The following is a 22,969-nucleotide window of genomic DNA, read 5'->3' on the forward strand; positions in this document are numbered from 1 at the left end:
TCCCCCTTCCTCCTTCCTCCTCCCTCTTTTCCCCTTCCCCCTTCCTCCTCCCTCCTTCCTCCTCCCTCCTTCCTCCTTCCTCCTTCCCCCTTCCTCCTCTCTCATTCCCCCTTCTTCCTTCCCCCTTCTCCTTCCCCGTTCCTCCCCTTCCTCCTACCTCCTTCCTCCTTCCTCTATCCCCCTTCCTCCTTCCCCCTTCCTCCTCCCTCCTCCCTCCTTCCTCCTTCCCCCTTCCTCCTCTCTCATTCCCCCTTCCTCCTTCCCCCTTCTCCTTCCCCGTTCCTCCCCTTTCTCCTCCCTCCTTTATCCCCCTTCCTCCTTCCCCCTTCACCCTTCCTCCTTCCTCCTTCCTCCATCCTCCTTCCACCTTCCTCCTTCCCCTCCCCCCATTTCCACTACCAGAGAATAAGTGGATTGACTTTTGGCTGAGTTTTTCCCTGTCATAATTGTTAATTATGGTGAGTGCACTCTGCTGTTCCTTTGTGAATGAGACTCTCTGGCTCCGTGTCTTTATGGGACCGTGTCCCGGAGCCCAAGGACACAGCGGAGGACACAGTGGGAGGACAAGGGAGGGTGGCTGGGACAAGAGAGTGTTTGTGCGGCCTTTGCGTCATCCCCTCAGGAGCGACGGCCCTAACAGGCTACATTAACCCCTCCCCCCCAACTCCTCTACCCCCCCTTCCGTACCAGACGAGTGCAGCACTTAAGGTAATATAACTAACAGGATCTATTTTAAGACCACGGGTATTTTCTCTGAGGCCATCTGATGGATAAAGACGCAAGCCGAGCGTTGTTAATTTTTGTCACGTTTTCGGGTCGTGTTCTCTTTCTCTCCTCCCACCAGAAGCTAGCTATCATAGTCGCCCGACAATCGACGCTGGCTATCAGAGTCGCCCGACAATCGACGCTGGCTATCAGAGTCGCCCGACAATCGATAATGGCTATCAGAGTCGCCCGACAATCGATAATGGCTATCAGAGTCGCCCGACAATCGATGCTGGCTATCAGAGTCGCCCGACAATCGATAATGGCTATCAGAGTCGCCCGACAATCGACGCTGGCTATCAGAGTCGCCCGACAATCGATGCTGGCTATCAGAGTCGCCCGACAATCGACGCTGGCTACCATAGTCGCCTACCAGTCGACGCTGGCTGTCAGAGTCACCTACCAATCGAAGCTGGCTTCCAGAGTCGCATACCACTCGATGCTGGCTATCAGAGTCCCCTACCAATCGACGCTGGCTATCAGAGTCCCCTACCAATCGACGCTGGCTTCCAGAGTCCCCTACCAATCGACGCTGGCTTCCAGAGTCGCCTACCAATCGACGCTGGCTATCAGAGTCGCCTACCAATCGACGCTGGCTATCAGAGTCCCCTACCAATCAACGCTGGCTTCCAGAGTCGCCTACCAATCAACGCTGGCTTCCAGAGTCGCCTACCAATCGACGCTGGCTATCAGAGTTGCCTACCAATCGACGCTGGCTATCAGAGTCGCCTACCAATCGACGCTGGCTATCAGAGTCCCCTACCAATCGACGCTGGCTTCCAGAGTGGCCTACCAATCGACGCTGGCTTCCAGAGTCCCCTACCAATCGATGCTGGCTTCCAGAGTCGCCTACCAATCGACGCTGGCTATTAGAGTTGCCTACCAATCAACACTGGCTTCCAGAGTCGCCTACCAATCGACGCTGGCTTCCAGAGTCCCCTACCAATCAACGCTGGCTATTAGAGTTGCCTACCAATCAACACTGGCTTCCAGAGTCGCATACCAATCGACGCTGGCTTCCAGAGTCCCCTACCAATCAACGCTGGCTATTAGAGTTGCCTACCAATCAACGCTGGCTATCAGAGTCGCATACCAATCGACGCTGGCGAAAGGCTTCTAACTGGCCACTGATTTAATACGATGACCTTTTCTTGAAAGAAAAGAATGATGGGGAAAACCAATCAACAACGTTGAAAACACTACATAAATAGACGATAATAGTTCCTTTATAAAAAGGAATGTTCTAGAATGTTCTGAAAGCACCAAATGGTTTGATGAAGTTATGGGTCCATATGTGGAAGAGAAAAGGTTCTGACCAGTGACAGGACTAGACTATAGTTAACAGGAGGGTAACAGAGAGTCTCCTCTCTCTCCTCAGTGACAGGACTAGACTATAGTTAACAGGAGGGTAACAGAGAGTCTCCTCTCTCTCCTCAGTGACAGGACTAGACTATAGTTAACAGGAGGGTAACCATTAGAGAGTCTTCTCTCTCTCCTCAGTGACAGGACTAGACTATAGTTAACAGGAGGGTAACCATTAGAGAGTCTCCTCTCTCTCCTCAGTGACAGGACTAGACTATAGTTAACAGGAGGGTAACAGAGAGTCTTCTCTCTCTCCTCAGTGACAGGACTAGACTATAGTTAACAGGAGGGTAACAGGGGGTCTTCTCTCTCTCCTCAGTGACAGGACTAGACTATAGTTAACAGGAGGGTAACAGAGAGACTTCTCTCTCTCCTCAGTGACAGGACTAGACTATAGTTAACAGGAGGGTAACAGAGAGTCTTCTCTCTCTCCTCAGTGACAGGACTAGACTATAGTTAACAGGAGGGTAACAGAGAGTCTCCTCTCTCTCCTCAGTGACAGGACTAGACTATAGTTAACAGGAGGGTAACCATTAGAGAGTCTTCTCTCTCTCCTCAGTGACAGGACTAGACTATAGTTAACAGGAGGGTAACAGAGAGTCTCCTCTCTCTCCTCAGTGACAGGACTAGACTATAGTTAACAGGAGGGTAACAGAGAGTCTCCTCTCTCTCCTCAGTGACAGGACTAGACTATAGTTAACAGGAGGGTAACAGAGAGTCTTCTCTCTCTCCTCAGTGACAGGACTAGACTTCTCTCCCTTCCGGCCGCCATTTTATAACATCTCCCTGGGAGAGAAGAGAAACAAAGGGCTGTGGTTGAGAGGCTGGGAAGGTTCATTGTGATGTCAGACAGGGAAAATGACAAACAGCAAAAACAGGAACATTAAAAATCCCCAAGGCCTGATGATAAACTGTACGTAGATAAACTAAACTGTATGTAGATAAACTAAACTGTAGGATAAACTAAACTGTATGTAGATAAACTAAACTGTATGTAGATAAACTAAACTGTATGTAGATAAACTAAACTGTATGTTGATAAACTAAACTGTATATAGATAAACTAAACTGTATGTAGATAAACTAAACTGTACGTTGATAAACTAAACTGTATATAGACAAACTAAACTGTATATAGATAAACTAAACTGCATGTAGATAAACTAAACTGTATGTAGATAAACTAAACTGTATGTAGATAAACTAAACTGTATGTAGATAAACTAAACTGTATATAGATAAACTAAACTGTATGTTGATAAACTAAACTGTATATAGATAAACTAAACTAAACTGTATGTTGATAAACTAAACTGTATGTTGATAAACTAAACTGTATGTAGATAAACTAAACTGTATGTAGATAAACTAAACTGTACTGCATGTAGATCAACTAAACTGTATGTTGATGAACTGTACTGTACTGTATGTAGATAAACTAAACTGTATGTTGATAAACTGTACTGTATATAGATAAACTAAACTGTATGTTGATAAACTAAACTGTATGTTGATAAACTAAACTGTATGTAGATAAACTAAACTGTATGTAGATAAACTAAACTGTATGTAGATAAACTAAACTAAACTGTATATAGATAAACTAAACTGTATGTAGATAAACTAAACTGTATGTTGATAAACTAAACTGTATGTTGATAAACTAAACTGTATATAGATAAACTAAACTGCATGTAGATAAACTAAACTGTATGTAGATAAACTAAACTGTATGTTGATAAACTAAACTGTATGTTGATAAACTAAACTGTATATAGATAAACTAAACTGTATGTAGATAAACTAAACTGTATGTTGATAAACTAAACTGTATATAGATAAACTAAACTGTACTGTATGTAGATAAACTAAACTGTATGTTGATAAACTAAACTGTATGTAGATAAACTAAACTGTATGTAGATAAACTAAACTGTATGTAGATAAACTAAACTGTATGTAGATAAACTAAACTGTATATAGATAAACTAAACTAAACTGTACTGTATGTAGATAAACTAAACTGTATGTAGATAAACTAAACTGTATATAGATAAACTAAACTGTATGTTGATAAACTAAACTGTATGTAGATAAACTAAACTGTATGTAGATAAACTAAACTGTATGTTGATAAACTAAACTGTACGTAGATAAACTAAATTGTATGTAGATAAACTAAACTGTATGTTGATAAACTGTACTGTACTGTATGTTGATAAACTGTACTGTACTGTATGTTGATAAACTAAACTGTATGTAGATAAACTAAACTGTATGTTGATAAACTAAACTGTATGTAGATAAACTAAACTAAACTATATGTAGATAAACTAAACTGTATGTTGATAAACTAAACTGTATGTAGATAAACTGTGCTGTATATAGATAAACTGTACTGTATGTAGATAAACTGTACTGCACTGTATGTTGATAAACTGTACTGTACTGTATGTAGATAAACTAAACTGTATGTTGATAAACTAAACTGTATGTAGATAAACTAAACTGTATGTTGATAAACTAAACTGTATGTAGATAAACTAAACTAAACTGTATGTAGATAAACTAAACTAAACTGTATATAGATAAACTAAACTGTATGTTGATAAACTAAACTGTATGTAGATAAACTAAACTGTATGTTGATAAACTAAACTGTATATAGATAAACTAAACTGTAAGTTGATAAACTAAACTGTATGTAGATAAACTAAACTGTATGTAGATAAACTAAACTGTATATAGATAAACTAAACTGTATGTTGATAAACTAAACTGTATGTAGATAAACTAAACTGTATGTAGATAAACTAAACTGTATGTTGATAAACTAAACTGTATGTAGATAAACTAAACTAAACTGTATGTAGATAAACTAAACTAAACTGTATGTAGATAAACTAAACTAAACTGTATATAGATAAACTAAACTGTACTGTATGTAGATAAACTAAACTGTATGTAGATAAACTAAACTGTATGTAGATAAACTAAACTGTATGTAGATAAACTAAACTGTATATAGATAAACTGTACTGTAGGTAGATAAACTGTACTGTATGTAGATAAACTGTACTGTATGTTGATAAACTAAACTGTATATAGATAAACTAAACTGTATATAGATAAACTAAACTGTATATAGATAAACTAAACTGCATGTAGATAAACTAAACTGTATGTAGATAAACTAAACTGTATGTAGATAAACTAAACTGTATGTAGATAAACTAAACTGTATATAGATAAACTAAACTGTATGTTGATAAACTAAACTGTATATAGATAAACTAAACTAAACTGTATGTTGATAAACTAAACTGTATGTTGATAAACTAAACTGTATGTAGATAAACTAAACTGTATGTAGATAAACTAAACTGTACTGCATGTAGATCAACTAAACTGTATGTTGATGAACTGTACTGTACTGTATGTAGATAAACTAAACTGTATGTTGATAAACTGTACTGTATATAGATAAACTAAACTGTATGTTGATAAACTAAACTGTATGTTGATAAACTAAACTGTATGTAGATAAACTAAACTGTATGTAGATAAACTAAACTGTATGTAGATAAACTAAACTAAACTGTATATAGATAAACTAAACTGTATGTAGATAAACTAAACTGTATGTTGATAAACTAAACTGTATGTTGATAAACTAAACTGTATATAGATAAACTAAACTGCATGTAGATAAACTAAACTGTATGTAGATAAACTAAACTGTATGTTGATAAACTAAACTGTATGTTGATAAACTAAACTGTATATAGATAAACTAAACTGTATGTAGATAAACTAAACTGTATGTTGATAAACTAAACTGTATATAGATAAACTAAACTGTACTGTATGTAGATAAACTAAACTGTATGTTGATAAACTAAACTGTATGTAGATAAACTAAACTGTATGTAGATAAACTAAACTGTATGTAGATAAACTAAACTGTATGTTGATAAACTAAACTGCATATAGATTAACTAAACTGTATGTAGAATGAGAACATGTTGATAAAAGACTTTCTATAACGTCAGCACAACTACAAAAACATTAGACATTAAATTGTTTAAATAATATAATTTATTCGATTTCAGCATTGTTTCTTTTTAAAGACATCAAAAATAAATAAAGATTTAGTAAGATTTAGTAAGGGCTCTCTGTTGTCAAACTGATGTGTAACTTCTACCGTTATTGTCTGTCTAAAATGTATTTCTTCATATTATATACAGATACATATTATTATTATATACAGATACACATATAATTATTATATACAAATATACGTATTATTATCTCATATTATATACAGATACACGTCACACAAAACACTGTACAATGCTGTTGACAACAAATAAATACGCACATTTCGGACTGTAACCCACGGAATAACCTAGTAAGGCTGTATATAGACAGACCTTTAGTAATAAGGCTGTATATAGACAGACCTTTAGTAGTAAGGCTGTATATAGACAGACCTTTAGTAATAACCCCAGTAAGGCTGATATAGACAGACCTTTAGTAATAACCCCAGTAAGGCTGTATATAGACAGGCCTTTAGTAATAAGGCTGTATATAGACAGACCTTTAGTAATAAGGCTGTATATAGACAGACCTTTAGTAGTAACCCCAATAAGGCTGTATATAGACAGACCTTTAGTAATAACCCCAGTAAGGCTGTATATAGACAGACCTTTAGTAATAACCCCAGTAAGGCTGTATATAGACAGACCTTTAGTAATAACCCAGTAAGGCTGTATATAGACAGACCTTTAGTAATAACCCCAGTAAGGCTGTATATAGACAGACCTTTAGTAATAACCCAGTAAGGCTGTATATAGACAGACCTTTAGTAATAACCCCAGTAAGGCTGTATATAGACAGACCTTTAGTAATAACCCAGTAAGGCTGTATATAGACAGACCTTTAGTAATAACCCCAGTAAGGCTGTATATAGACAGACCTTTAGTAATAACCCCAGTAAGGCTGTATATAGACAGACCTTTAGTAGTAAGGCTGTATATAGACAGACCTTTAGTAATAACCCCAGTAAGGCTGTATATAGACAGACCTTTAGTAATAAGGCTGTATATAGACAGACCTTTAGTAGTAAGGCTGTATATAGACAGACCTTTAGTAATAAGGCTGTATATAGACAGACCTTTAGTAATAAGGCTGTATATAGACAGACCTTTAGTAGTAACCCAGTAAGGCTGTATATAGACAGACCTTTAGTAATAACCCAGTAAGGCTGTATATAGACAGACCTTTAGTAATAAGGCTGTATATAGACAGACCTTTAGTAATAAGGCTGTATATAGACAGACCTTTAGTAATAACCCCAGTAAGGCTGTATATAGACAGACCTTTAGTAGTAAGGCTGTATATAGACAGGCCTTTAGTAATAACCCCAGTAAGGCTGTATATAGACAGACCTTTAGTAATAACCCCAGTAAGGCTGTATATAGACAGACCTTTAGTAATAAGGCTGTATATAGACAGACCTTTAGTAGTAACCCAGTAAGGCTGTATATAGACAGGCCTTTAGTAATAAGGCTGTATATAGACAGACCTTTAGTAATAAGGCTGTATATAGACAGACCTTTAGTAGTAAGGCTGTATATAGACAGACCTTTAGTAATAACCCCAGTAAGGCTGATATAGACAGACCTTTAGTAATAACCCCAGTAAGGCTGTATATAGACAGGCCTTTAGTAATAAGGCTGTATATAGACAGACCTTTAGTAATAAGGCTGTATATAGACAGACCTTTAGTAGTAACCCCAATAAGGCTGTATATAGACAGACCTTTAGTAATAACCCCAGTAAGGCTGTATATAGACAGACCTTTAGTAATAACCCCAGTAAGGCTGTATATAGACAGACCTTTAGTAATAACCCAGTAAGGCTGTATATAGACAGACCTTTAGTAATAACCCCAGTAAGGCTGTATATAGACAGACCTTTAGTAATAACCCAGTAAGGCTGTATATAGACAGACCTTTAGTAATAACCCCAGTAAGGCTGTATATAGACAGACCTTTAGTAATAACCCAGTAAGGCTGTATATAGACAGACCTTTAGTAATAACCCCAGTAAGGCTGTATATAGACAGACCTTTAGTAATAACCCCAGTAAGGCTGTATATAGACAGACCTTTAGTAGTAAGGCTGTATATAGACAGACCTTTAGTAATAACCCCAGTAAGGCTGTATATAGACAGACCTTTAGTAATAAGGCTGTATATACACAGACCTTTAGTAGTAAGGCTGTATATAGACAGACCTTTAGTAATAAGGCTGTATATAGACAGACCTTTAGTAATAAGGCTGTATATAGACAGACCTTTAGTAGTAACCCAGTAAGGCTGTATATAGACAGACCTTTAGTAATAACCCAGTAAGGCTGTATATAGACAGACCTTTAGTAATAAGGCTGTATATAGACAGACCTTTAGTAATAAGGCTGTATATAGGCAGACCTTTAGTAATAACCCCAGTAAGGCTGTATATAGACAGACCTTTAGTAGTAAGGCTGTATATAGACAGGCCTTTAGTAATAACCCCAGTAAGGCTGTATATAGACAGACCTTTAGTAATAACCCCAGTAAGGCTGTATATAGACAGACCTTTAGTAATAAGGCTGTATATAGACAGACCTTTAGTAGTAACCCAGTAAGGCTGTATATAGACAGGCCTTTAGTAATAAGGCTGTATATAGACAGACCTTTAGTAATAAGGCTGTATATAGACAGACCTTTAGTAATAAGGCTGTATATAGACAGACCTTTAGTAATAACCCAGTAAGGCTGTATATAGACAGACCTTTAGTAGTAAGGCTGTATATAGACAGACCTTTAGTAATAAGGCTGTATATAGACAGACCTTTAGTAATAAGGCTGTATATAGACAGACCTTTAGTAATAAGGCTGTATATAGACAGACCTTTAGTAATAAGGCTGTATATAGACAGACCTTTAGTAGTAACCCAGTAAGGCTGTATATAGACAGACATTTAGTAATAAGGCTGTATATAGACAGACCTTTAGTAGTAACCCAGTAAGGCTGTATATAGACAGACCTTTAGTAGTAAGGCTGTATATAGACAGGCCTTTAGTAGTAACCCAGTAAGGCTGTATATAGACAGACCTTTAGTAATAAGGCTGTATATAGACAGACCTTTAGTAATAACCCAGTAAGGCTGTATATAGACAGACCTTTAGTAATAAGGCTGTATATAGACAGACCTTTAGTAATAAGGCTGTATATAGACAGACCTTTAGTAATAAGGCTGTATATAGACAGACCTTTAGTAATAAGGCTGTATATAGACAGACCTTTATTAATAAGGCTGTATATAGACAGACCTTTAGTAATAAGGCTGTATATAGACAGACCTTTAGTAATAAGGCTGTATATAGACAGACCTTTAGTAGTAAGGCTGTATATAGACAGACCTTTAGTAACAACCCCAGTAAGGCTGTATATAGACAGACCTTTAGTAATAACCCAGTAAGGCTGTATATAGACAGACCTTTAGTAGTAAGGCTGTATATAGACAGACCTTTAGTAGTAAGGCTGTATATAGACAGACCTTTAGTAATAAGGCTGTATATAGACAGACCTTTAGTAGTAAGGCTGTATATAGACAGACCTTTAGTAATAACCCAGTAAGGCTGTATATAGACAGACCTTTAGTAATAAGGCTGTATATAGACAGACCTTTAGTAATAACCCAGTAAGGCTGTATATAGACAGACCTTTAGTAGTAAGGCTGTATATAGACAGACCTTTAGTAATAACCCAGTAAGGCTGTATATAGACAGACCTTTAGTAATAAGGCTGTATATAGACAGACCTTTAGTAATAACCCAGTAAGGCTGTATATAGACAGACCTTTAGTAGTAAGGCTGTATATAGACAGACCTTTAGTAATAACCCAGTAAGGCTGTATATAGACAGACCTTTAGTAATAACCCAGTAAGGCTGTATATAGACAGACCTTTAGTAATAAGGCTGTATATAGACAGACCTTTAGTAATAACCCAGTAAGGCTGTATATAGACAGACCTTTAGTAGTAAGGCTGTATATAGACAGACCTTTAGTAATAACCCATTAAGGCTGTATATAGACAGACCTTTAGTAATAAGGCTGTATATAGACAGACCTTTAGTAATAAGGCTGTATATAGACAGACCTTTAGTAATAACCCAGTAAGGCTGTATATAGACAGACCTTTAGTAATAACCCAGTAAGGCTGTATATAGACAGACCTTTAGTAATAACCCAGTAAGGCTGTATATAGACAGACCTTTAGTAATAAGGCTGTATATAGACAGGCCTTTAGTAATAACCCAGTAAGGCTGTATATAGACAGACCTTTAGTAATAACCCAGTAAGGCTGTATATAGACAGACCTTTAGTAATAACCCAGTAAGGCTGTATATAGACAGACCTTTAGTAATAACCCAGTAAGGCTGTATATAGACAGACCTTTAGTAATAACCCAGTAAGGCTGTATATAGACAGACCTTTAGTAATATCCTAGTAACCGCTGTAGACGTTATGACATAGGTCACCATTTAAAAACCAAAAGCATGTAATTAAAGCCATTAAACTACTACATTTTACTATAAATACTTTGCTGTTTGATTCCTTTCAGGTAGATTTTATATCATTAAATACAAATCAGGTTTGTATACCCAACATTGCATTAATCAAAGTGACCTGCGTGTATTGTATTGTACAGTGCTCTAAATGGACTACCTAGCTTATTTATTCCGCTTCCCACTGGGCACACACTGGTTGAATCAACGTCATTTCAATTCATTTCAATGAAATTACGTTGAACCAAGGTGGAATAGACGTTTAATTGCACCCTAGATTGTTCTCTCTGAACGGCAAGCGGTACCTGAGCGCCAAGTCTAGGTCAAAAAGGCTTCTTAACAGCTTCAGCCGGATAAGACTCCTGAACAGCCAATCAAATGGCTACCCGGACTATTTGCATTGACCCCCATTTTCTACCTACATGTACATATGACCTCAATTATCTCGACTAACCGGTGCCCCGCACATTGACTCTGTACTGGTACCCAAATATATAGCCTCACTACTGTTATTTTACTGCTCTTTAATTATTTATTATTTTTCTATTTTCTTCTCTTTTTTTCTTTCTTTCTTTTTTCTTTTCTTTTTTAACTTCAGTTTATTTTAGTAAATACTTTCTTTACACTTATTTTTCTTAAAACTGCGTTGTTGGTTAAGGGCTTTTCACTGTAAGGTCTACTACACCTGTTGTTTTCAACAGTTCACTGTAAGGTCTACTACACCTGTTGATTTCCCCTTTGTCCATCATCCTGAACCAATCATATAACAGTACAGTGGACTTCCCCTTTGTCCATCCTCCTGAACCAATCATATAACAGTACAGTGGATTTCCCCTTTGTCCATCATCCTGAACCAATCATATAACAGTACAGTGGACTTCCCCTTTGTCCATCATCCTGAACCAATCATATAACAGTACAGTGGACTTCCCCTTTGTCCATCCTCCTGAACCAATCATATAACAGTACAGTGGATTTCCCCTTTGTCCATCATCCTGAACCAATCATATAACAGTACAGTGGATTTCCCCTTTGTCCATCCTCCTGAACCAATCATATAACAGTACAGTGGACTTCCCCTTTGTCCATCATCCTGAACCAATCATATAACAGTACAGTGGACTTCCCCCTTTGTCCATCCTCCTGAACCAGTATATTGATGATTGATAAATTATTGTCCATCTGCTTATTTTATTAGAGATGTTTAACTGTCTACGATACGTCTCAGAACATTACACTTCCCATTCAGACCAAAACTTAATTCACCAGTCAAATTAAAGACTAAGTGTTGCTGTTTGTAACTAAAATAACAGTGACAAACTATTTTCATCTTTATACTCAGTACTATTTCGCTTTCCTGTCATCGTTACATCTGTACGCTGTCTGTCCATTCTGGTTCAATACCGTTTGTATCGGATCAAACTAGTTTTTTTTTTTTTTTTTAAGTCTCTGTACATGTCCCAATACGATTACTGCTTTATCCCATTATGACCCAGGGGCCAAGTCATCACAGACGGAAACCAGGGAGACAGAGTTCTGGTCTCATACGTAGCAACATGGCGGTCCGTTCTCCACCGGTGGCACACGTTCAGCAGCAACATTAGTCTCTTATGTCAACGACACTGCACCAATGATGTCCTCTTATCTCCATGCCAACGATTCTGTTCCATCTTCATAATGTCCTCTTATCTCCATGCCAACGATTCTGTTCCATCTTCATAATGTCCTCTTATCTCCACGCCAACGATTCTGTTCCATCTTTATAATGTCCTCTTATCTCCATGCCAACGATTCTGTTCCATCTTCATAATGTCCTCTTATCTCCATGCCAACGATTCTGTTCTATCTTCATGATGTCCTCTTATCTCCACGCCAACGATTCTGTTCCATCTTTATAATGTCCTCTTATCTCCATGCCAACGATTCTGCTCCATCTTCATAATGTCCTCTTATCTCCATGCCAACGATTCTGTTCTATCTTCATAATGTCCTCTTATCTCCATGCCAACGATTCTGTTCTATCTTCATGATGTCCTCTTATCTCCACGCCAACGATTCTGTTCCATCTTCATAATGTCCTCTTATTTATTTGTATTTTTTACCTTTATTTAACTAAGAACAAATTAATATTTACAATGACGGCCTAGGAACAGTGGGTTAACTGCATTGTTCAGGGGCAGAACGATCCCCGAGCCTTGTCGGCTCTGGGATTCGATCTTGTAACCTTTCGGTTACTAGTCCAACACTCTAACCACTAGGCTACCTGCCGCCTCTACACTCTAACCACTAGGCTACACTGCCGCCCCAATAGATGGCATTATATCTCCATGCCATCTATTCTGTTCCATCTTCATAACTCACCATGATGGGGATCAAATCAAAGGGGTTAAATATCAAAACTATTCAAATATGTATTTGAGTCTCTGTCACTTCAGTCCTCTCTTTAGTCTCTTTACGTTCCCAGACGTTCAAGGTCCGGGGGTTTATTCCAGGATCTCGTGGTTGGGGCTGTCTTCGGGACTAGAGTCTTCCTCAGCCAGAGTATCTCTGCGTGTGAACGTAGCCGCCAGTTGAACGCTGAGCCGCGGTTTGACAGGCGCCATCTCAGACAGTACGATGTTGTTACGGTTGACCAACGTGGTCTTGTCCATGTTCTCTATACTGTGCTGGGCCAACACCGCGTCCAAGAAGTCATACTTGGGCAACAACTTGCCGCTCTCAAACAGATACTTGGCCAGGTAGGAGAAGGCCACGTTTCCCAGGAAGGAGGCCAACATGGAGATGGTCTTAAAGGGGAATTTCTGCACCACGATGTGCTCCACCTCTCCAGTCAGATGATGGATCCGGTCCTCCAGCTGCCAGCCGGGGTAGTAGATGAAAGGGGGTAGCGAGAGGTAGGGTTCCCCTCCTCCGATCCTCAGGATCAGCCCAAAGACGTAGGCGGCGACGGAACCGTACGTGTTGGTTCCCTTGACGAAGAGAACAGAGATGAGCTGGGGGAAGATGATAACGTAGACCAGGTCGGAGCTCAGGTACCACAGCCCGTACACCGTCCCCGTTAGCAACGCCATCGCCGTGGCCAGGCCGCCGAACACAAAGATGGTGACGCGCATCACCCACACGATCTCGGTGTCCGATGCCTGGGGGGGGAGGGGGGGGGGGGGGGGTACAACGTTACACACACACACACCAACACACCAACACAGATAACAGTGGCTCAACTGCTTCTATGAAATTTCTGATCTTTTGTGAACGGGATGTAGTAAGTGGTGTTTTTTTTTAGTCCCGCCCCCTTCCCAACTCACCGATTGGCGGAAGGCCAGCTGGTAGATGTTCCGAGCGAACATGGAGCTAGCTGATAGGATGGAGGAGTCGGCGGATGACATCACGGCAGCAGAGACCGCCCCCAGGCCGAAGAAGGAGACGAAGGGAGGACAGAGGTACTGGAGGACTATGGGTAATATCATGTCTGCCTGGTCCCTCTCCTTGGGAGGTACAGGTCCATACGCAGTCTGGTTCCAGTCTGAGGAACACCAGAAACACAACATAGCGTTTGGAACCTGGAACCACAACTGTGAATCTAAAGGACTCAGTTTCTCTGGTTCTAGTCTGAGGAACATGAGGATCAGTACACACAACAGTCAAGAACCCAGAACCAAGAACTTAGAACTTAGAACCAGAAAAAACATGTAGACAGTGGTCAAACTAAGGAACCTACTAAAGAACTACAACTGTGGAAGAACAATGGTCGAAGGAACCTACTAAAGAACTACAACTGTGGAAGAACAGCGGCCAAAATAACCTACTAAAGAACTACAACTGTGGAAGAACAGCGGTCAAAGGAACCTACTAAAGAACTACAACTAAAGAACTGCTACTGTAACTATATATCACCCCTTAACGTAGCATTTCACCTCCCATCACTGGACATAGTCCTACTGTAACTATATATCACCCCTTAACGTAGCATTTCACCTCCCATCACTGGACATAGTCCTACTGTAACTATATATCACCCCTTAACGTAGCATTTCACCTCCCATCACTGGACATAGTCCTACTGTAACTATATATCACCCCTTAACGTAGCATTTCACCTCCCATCACTGGACATAGTCCTACTGTAACTATATATCACCCCTTAACGTAGCATTTCACCTCTCATCATTGGACATAGTCCTACTGTAACTATATATCACCCCTTAACGTAGCATTTCACCTCCCATCACTGGACATAGTTCTACTGTAACTATATATCACCCCTTAACGTAGCATTTCACCTCCCATCACTGGACATAGTCCTACTGTAACTATATATCATCCCTTAACGTAGCATTTCACCTCCCATTCCTGACTCTGTAACTGAGTGTACAGAGAGTGAATCAGCAGGACTTTGATGCTGGAGTTAAAACCTGGAGATCAAACGTAATTCAGTCCCTTCTGCTTCTCCTCAGATGTAATATTTACAAAGTTCACAGTAGTAAATGGAGAGAGAGAGAGAGAGAGAGAGATATTGAGAGGGGGAGAGAGAGACAGAGAGAGAGAGAGAGAGAGAGAGACGGAGAGAGAGAGGGAGAGAGACAGAGAGAGACAGAGAGAGAGAGAGAGAGAGACAGAGAGAGAGAGAGAGAGGGAGAGAGACAGAGAGAGACAGAGAGACAGAGAGAGAGAGAGAGAGAGAGAGAGAGACAGAGAGAGAGAGAGAGAGAGAGAGAGAGAGAGAGAGAGAGAGAGAGAGAGAGAGAGAGAGAGAGAGAGAGACGGAGAGAGAGGTTGAGAGAGAGAGAGATTGAGAGGGAGAGAGACAGAGAGAGACAGAGAGACAGAGAGAGAGACGGAGAGAGAGAGACAGAGAGACAGAGAGAGAGACGGAGAGAGAGAGAGAGACAGAGAGAGAGACGGAGAGAGAGGTTGAGAGAGACAGAGAGAGAGGGAGAGAGGGAGAGAGAGGGAGAGAGGGAGAGAGAGGGAGAGAGATTCAGAGAGAGGGAGAGAGACAGAGAGAGGTTGAGAACGATCCTCCATAATGGATGAAGGGACCAGCTGCTGATGTTTTTCAGGAGCTTTCCAGAGATCTGAGGGGAACATTGTTACACCCTGAGGTGACCCCCGGACCCTCCCCCCCAACGCCCAGCAGGGGGACATACCTCAGGAATACGTGTCATCATTAGGCTACCAGATGAGGAACTCTCAGACGTTTGGGAATGTTAGGACAACAACTAACAACCGTAGATCAACCAACACGACGGAACGAGATGTCCTAGTTAGAACCGTTCATACATAACTGTACCCCAGGTGTGTGTGTGTGTCCCTGCGTGTCTCACCTGTGGAGGCCCCTATAGCCCCGATCATTACTGAGGGCACTGCCATGACCAGGCACCCTGCAGCGGCGATGAAGGAGAGCACCTGGGCGTACGTAGCTGAAGAGGCAGAGAGAACTCGTTGAAAATATACCTGCCAGGGAATCCCCCCCAACATCTAGAATACAGAGAGGAGATAGTGAATTCATCTACAGAGAGGAGATAGTGAATTCATCTAGAACACAGAGAGGAGATAGTGAATTCATCTACAGAGAGGAGATAGTGAATTCATCTAGAACACAGAGAGGAGATAGTGAATTCATCTAGATTACAGATAGTGAATTAATCTAGAACACAGAGAGGAGATAGTGAATTCATCTAGAATAGAAAGAGGAGATAGTGAATTCATCTAGAACACAGAGAGGAGATAGTGAATTAATCTAGAATACAAAGAGGAGATAGTGAATTCATCTAGAACACAGAGAGGAGATAGTGAATTCATCTAGAATAGAAAGAGGAGATAGTGAATTCATCTAGAATAGAAAGAGGAGATAGTGAATTCATCTAGAATAGAAAGAGGAGATAGTGAATTCATCTAGAACACAGAGAGGAGATAGTGAATTGTATGTACTTGTAAGTCGCTCTGGATAAGAGCGTCTGCTAAATGACTTAAATGTAAATGTAAATGTAAATGAATTAATCTAGAATAGAAAGAGGAGATAGTGAATTCATCTAGAACACAGTGAAGAGACAGTGAATTAATCTAGAATAGAAAGAGGAGATAGTGAATTTATCTAGAACACAGAGAGGAGATAGTGAATTAATCTAGAACACAGAGAGGAGATAGCGAATTCATCTAGAATATAGAGAGGAGATAGTGAATTCATCTAGAACACAGAGAGGAGATAGTGAATTCATCTAGATTACAGAGAGGAGATAGTGAAATCATCTAGAACACAGAGAGGAGATAGTGAAATCATCTAGAACACAGAGAGGAGATAGTGAATTCATCTAGAACACAGAGAGGAGATAGTGAATTCATCTAGAATGGAAAGAGGAAATAGTGAATTCATCTAGAATAGAAAGAGGAGATAGTGAATTCATCTAGAATACAGAGAGGAGACAGTGAATTCATCTAGATCACAGAGAGGAGATAGTGAATTCATCTAGAATGGAAAGAGGAGATAGTGGATTCATCTAGAACACAGAGAGGAGACAGTGAATTCATCTAGAATACAGAGAGGAGATAGTGAATTCATCTAGAATGGAAAGAGGAGATAGTGAATTCATCTAGAACACAGAGAGGAGATAGTGAATTCATCTAGATTACAGAGAGGAGATAGTGAATTCATCTAGAACACAGAGAGGAGATAGTGAATTCATCTAGAACACAGAGAGGAGATAGTGAATTCATCTAGAATGGAAAGAGGAAATAGTGAATTCATCTAGAATACAGAGAGGAGATAGTGAATTAATCTAGAACACAGAGAGGAGATAGTGAATTCATCTAGATTACAGAGAGGAGATAGTGAATTAATCTAGAACACAGAGAGGAGATAGTGAATTCATCTAGAACACAGAGAGGAGATAGTGAATTAATCTAGAATAGAAAGAGGAGATAGTGAATTCATCTGGAACACAGAGAGGAGATAGTGAATTCATCTACAGAGAGGAGATAGTGAATTCATCTGGAACACAGAGAGGAGATAGTGAATTCATCTACAGAGAGGAGATAGTGAATTCATCTAGAACACAGAGAGGAGATAATGAATTCAACAGTAAGTATCGTTACAATCAGAACATATTCACTACTCCTTAAACATTAAATATTCTGTCTGCTGTAATATCAGAACCAGTCCTATCCAGACCCAATCCTATCCAGACCCAATCCTATCCAGACCCAGTCCAGACCCAGTCCTATCCAGACCCAGTCTTATCCAGTACCATTCTTATCCAGACCCAGTCTTATCCAGACCCAGTTCTATGCAGAACCAGTCCAGACCCAGTCTTTTCCAGACCCAGTCCTATCCAGACCCAGTCCTATCCAGACCCAGTCTTATCCAGACCCAGTCCTATCCAGACCCAGTCTTATCCAGACCCAGTCCTATCCAGACCCAGTCCTATCCAGAACCAGTCCTATCCAGAACCAGTCTTATCCAGACCCAGTCCTATCCAGACCCAGTCCTATCCAGACCCAGTTCTATCCAGACCCAGTCTTATCCAGACCCAGTCCTATCCAGACCCAGTCTTATCCAGACCCAGTCTTATCCAGTACCAGTCCTATCCAGACCCAGTCTTATCCAGACCCAGTCCTATCCAGACCCAGTCCTATTCAGACCCAGTCTTATCCAGAACCAGTCTTATCCAGACCCAGTCCTATCCAGACCCAGTCCTATCCAGACCCAGTCCTATTCAGACCCAGTCTTATCCAGTACCAGTCTTATCCAGTACCAGTCTTATCCAGTACCAGTCTTATCCAGACCCAGTCTTATCCAGTACCAGTCTTATCCAGTACCAGTCTTATCCAGACCCAGTCCTATCCAGTACCAGTCCTATCCAGTACCCGTCTTATCCAGACCCAGTCTTATCCAGTACCAGTCCTATCCAGTACCAGTCTTATCCAGACCCAGTCTTATCCAGTAACAGTCTTATCCAGACCCAGTCTTATCCAGTACCAGTCCTATCCAGACCCAGTCCTATCCAGAACTGTACGTACCAGCAGACAGACCCAGTCCTATCCAGACCCAGTCCTATCCAGACCCAGTCCTATCCAGAACTGTACGTACCAGCAGACAGACCCAGTCCTATCCAGACCCAGTTCTATCCAGACCCAGTTCTATCCAGACCCAGTCCTATTCAGACCCAGTCCTATCCAGACCCAGTCCTATCCAGACCCAGTCTTATCCAGTACCAGTCCTATCCAGACCCAGACCTATCCAGACCCAGTCCTATCCAGCACCAGTCTTATCCAGTACCAGTCTTATCCAGTACCAGTCTTATCCAGTACCAGTCCTATCCAGACCCAGTCCTATTCAGACCCAGTCCTATCCAGACCCAGTCTTATCCAGTACCAGTCCTATCCAGACCCAGTCCTATTCAGAACCAGTCCTATCCAGACCCAGTCCTAACCAGAACTGTACGTACCAGCAGACAGACCCAGTCTTATCCAGTACCAGTCTTATCCAGTACCAGTCTTACCCAGACCCAGTCCTATTCAGACCCAGTCCTATCAAGACCCAGTCTTATCCAGAACCAGTCTAATCCAGAACTGTACGTACCAGCAGACTGACCCAGTCTTATCCAGTACCAGTCTTATCCAGTACCAGTCTTATCCAGTACCAGTCCTATTCAGACCCAGTCCTATCCAGACCCAGTCCTATCCAGACCCAGTCCTATCCAGAACTGTACGTACCAGCAGACAGACCCAGTCTTATCCAGTACCAGTCTTATCCAGTACCAGTCTTATCCAGTACCAGTCTTATCCAGACCCAGTCCTATCCAGACCCAGTCTTATCCAGTAAAAGTCTAATCCAGTACCAGTCTTATACAGTACCAGTCTTATCCAGACCCAGTCTTATCCAGTACCAGTCCTATCCAGACCCAGTCCTATCCAGAACTGTACGTACCAGCAGACAGACCCAGTCCTATCCAGACCCAGTCCTATCCAGAACCAGTCCTATCCAGACCCAGTCCTATCCAGTACCAGTCTTATCCAGACCCAGTCCTAACCAGACCCAGTCCTATCCAGACCCAGTCCTAACCAGACCCAGTCCTATCCAGACCCAGTCCTATCCAGACCCAGTCCTATCCAGAACCAGTCCTATCCAGAACCAGTCCTATCCAGACCCAGTCCTATCCAGTACCAGTCTTATCCAGTACCAGTCCTATCCAGACCCAGTCCTATCCAGACCCAGTCTTATCCAGTACCAGTCTTATCCAGTACCAGTCTTATCCAGACCCAGTCTTATCCAGTACCAGTCTTATCCAGACCCAGTCTTATCCAGTACCAGTCTTATCCAGACACAGTCTTATCCAGACCCAGTCTTATCCAGTACCAGTCTTATCCAGTACCAGTCTTATCCAGACCCAGTCCTATCCAGACCCAGTCTTATCCAGTACCAGTCCTATCCAGTACCAGTCTTATCCAGACCCAGTCTTATCCAGACCCAGTCTTATCCAGTACCAGTCCTATCCAGACCCAGTCCTATCCAGTACCAGTCCTATCCAGACCCAGTCTTATCCAGACCCAGTCCTATCCAGACCCAGTCTTATCCAGTACCAGTCTTATTCAGTACCAGTCTTATCCAGTACCAGTCCTATCCAGACCCAGTCCTATTCAGAACCAGTCCTATCCAGTACTGTACGTACCAGCAGACAGACCCAGTCTTATCCAGACCCAGTCCTATCCAGTACCAGTCTTATCCAGTACCAGTTCTATCCAGACCCAGTCCGATCCAGTACTGTACGTACCAGCAGACAGAAGTTGTCTATCCAGACCCAGGCATCTTCTCTCTTGATGTTTCCCTTCCAGGGCGCTTGGTAGATCTCCTTCACGGCACTGATCTTGATGTCGGACACCGCTGGGTTGCTGAGAGCGAACGGTACTGAAACCCACTGACACAGAGACACACAGGAACACATCAGACCCGGGTCAAACACACACCGCTACAGCTGGAATGTCACGTTTTAAACACGGGTCAAACACACACTGCTACAGCTGGAATGTCACGTTATAAACCCGGGTCAAACACACACTGCTACAGCTGGAATGTCACATTATAAACCCGGGTCAAACACACACTTTTACAGCTGGAATGTCACGTTTTAAACCCGGGTCAAACACACACTGCTACAGCTGGAATGTCACATTATAAACCCGGGTCAAACATACACTGCTACAGCTGGAATGTCACGTTTTAAACCCGGGTCAAACACACACTGCTACAGCTGGAATGTCACGTTATAAACCCGGGTCAAACGCACACTGCTACAGCTGGAATTTCACGTTATAAACCCGGGTCAAACACACACTGCTACAGCTGGAATGTCACGTTATAAACCCGGGTCAAACACACACTGCTACAGCTGGAATGTCACGTTATAAACCCGGGTCAAACACACACTTTTAGAGCTGGAATGTAACGTTTTAAACCCGGGTCAAACACACACTGCTACAGCTGGAATGTCACGTTATAAACCCGGGTCAAACACACACTGCTACAGCTGGAATGTCACGTTATAAACCCGGGTCAAACACACACTGCTACAGCTGGAATGTCACGTTATAAACCCGGGTCAAACACACACTGCTACAGCTGGAATGTCACGTTATAAACCCGGGTCAAACACACACTGCTACAGCCGGAATGTCACGTTTTAAACCCGGGTCAAACACACACTGCTACAGCCGGAATGTCACGTTTTAAACCCGGGTCAAACACACACCGTTACAGCTGGAACGTCACGTTTTAAACCCGGGTCAAACACACACCGCTACAGCTGGAATGTCACGTTTTCAACCCGGGTCAAACACACACTGCTACAGCTGGAATGTCACGTTATAAACCCGGGTCAAACACACACTGCTACAGATGGAATGTCACGTTTTAAACCCGGGTCAAACACACACCGCTACAGCTGGAACGTCACGTTTTAAACCCGGGTCAAACACACACCGCTACAGCTGGAATGTCACGTTTTCAACCCGGGTCAAACACACACTGCTACAGCTGGAATGTCACGTTATAAACCCGGGTCAAACACACACTGCTACAGATGGAATGTCACGTTTTAAACCCGGGTCAAACACACACTTTTAGAGCTGGAATGTAACGTTTTAAACCCGGGTCAAACACACACTGCTACAGCCGGAATGTCACGTTTTAAACCCGGGTCAAACACACACTGCTACAGCTGGAACGTCACGTTTTAAACCCGGGTCAAACACACACCGCTACAGCTGGAATGTCACGTTTTCAACCCGGGTCAAACACACACTGCTACAGCTGGAATGTCACGTTATAAACCCGGGTCAAACACACACTGCTACAGATGGAATGTCACGTTTTAAACCCGGGTCAAACACACACTTTTACAGCTGGAATGTAACTTTTTAAACCCGGGTCAAACACACACTGCTACAGCCGGAATGTCACGTTTTAAACCCGGGTCAAACACACACTGCTACAGCTGGAATGTCACGTTTTAAACCCGGGTCAAACACACACTGCTACAGCTGGAATGTCACGTTATAAACCCGGGTCAAACACACACTGCTACAGCTGGAATGTCACGTTTTAAACCCGGGTCAAACACACACTGCTACAGCTGGAATGTCACGTTATAAACCCGGGTCAAACACACACTGCTACAGCTGGAATGTCACGTTATAAACCCGGGTCAAACACACACTGCTACAGCTGGAATGTCACGTTATTAACCCGGGTCAAACACACACCGCTACAGCTGGAATGTCACGTTTTAAACCCGGGTCAAACACACACTGCTACAGCTGGAATGTCACGTTTTAAACACGGGTCAAACACACACTGCTACAGCTGGAATGTCACGTTATAAACCCAGGTCAAACACACACTGCTAAAGCTGGAATGTCACATTATAAACCCGGGTCAAACACACACTGCTACAGCTGGAATGTCACGTTTTAAACCCGGGTCAAACACACACTGCTACAGCTGGAATGTCACATTATAAACCCGGGTCAAACATACACTGCTACAGCTGGAATGTCACGTTTTAAACCCGGGTCAAACACACACCGCTACAGCTGGAATGTCACGTTATAAACCCGGGTCAAACACACACTGCTACAGCTGGAATGTCACGTTATAAACCCGGGTCAAACACACACTGCTACAGCTGGAATGTCACGTTATAAACCCGGGTCAAACACGCACTGCT

General features: G+C 41.7%; 1 protein-coding gene and 2 long non-coding RNA genes across 4 annotated transcripts in view; all 3 read right to left on the reverse strand.

Annotated features, from left to right (window-relative positions):
- Positions 1–6,207: 6,207 nt before the first annotated feature.
- Positions 6,208–8,593, reverse strand: LOC129860029 (uncharacterized). 2 transcript variants are annotated; one of them, XR_008760294.1, is made up of 7 exons: positions 8,526–8,593; positions 8,106–8,220; positions 8,029–8,066; positions 7,372–7,439; positions 6,952–7,066; positions 6,875–6,912; positions 6,208–6,560 (listed from the first exon to the last, which is right to left on the reverse strand). It is a non-coding gene; the product is annotated as an uncharacterized LOC129860029 (long non-coding RNA). The 2 variants fall into 2 exon arrangements; XR_008760293.1 differs by lacking the exon at positions 6,208–6,560 and having other exon boundaries at positions 6,598–6,912.
- A 642-nt stretch (positions 8,594–9,235) lies between these two features.
- LOC129860028 (uncharacterized) lies at positions 9,236–10,571 on the reverse strand. The gene is made up of 4 exons (XR_008760292.1): positions 10,522–10,571; positions 9,766–10,453; positions 9,638–9,675; positions 9,236–9,358 (listed from the first exon to the last, which is right to left on the reverse strand). It is a non-coding gene; the product is annotated as an uncharacterized LOC129860028 (long non-coding RNA).
- Positions 10,572–11,919: 1,348 nt separating this feature from the next.
- LOC129860027 (high-affinity choline transporter 1-like) overlaps positions 11,920–22,969 on the reverse strand; it is a 40,046-nt gene continuing 28,996 nt past the window's right edge. Inside the window, exons 6-9 of the mRNA XM_055930354.1 lie at positions 20,519–20,662; positions 16,073–16,226; positions 14,054–14,271; positions 11,920–13,888 (exon numbers count right to left, since the gene is read on the reverse strand). Of these exons, the coding sequence (XP_055786329.1) occupies positions 13,232–13,888; positions 14,054–14,271; positions 16,073–16,226; positions 20,519–20,662 (1,173 nt within the window). The 3' untranslated portion in view covers positions 11,920–13,231. The remainder of the gene's footprint in view (positions 13,889–14,053; positions 14,272–16,072; positions 16,227–20,518; positions 20,663–22,969) is intronic.

The sequence above is a fragment of the Salvelinus fontinalis genome, chromosome 7 (assembly GCF_029448725.1).
Source record: "Salvelinus fontinalis isolate EN_2023a chromosome 7, ASM2944872v1, whole genome shotgun sequence".
Lineage (NCBI taxonomy): Eukaryota > Metazoa > Chordata > Actinopteri > Salmoniformes > Salmonidae > Salvelinus > Salvelinus fontinalis.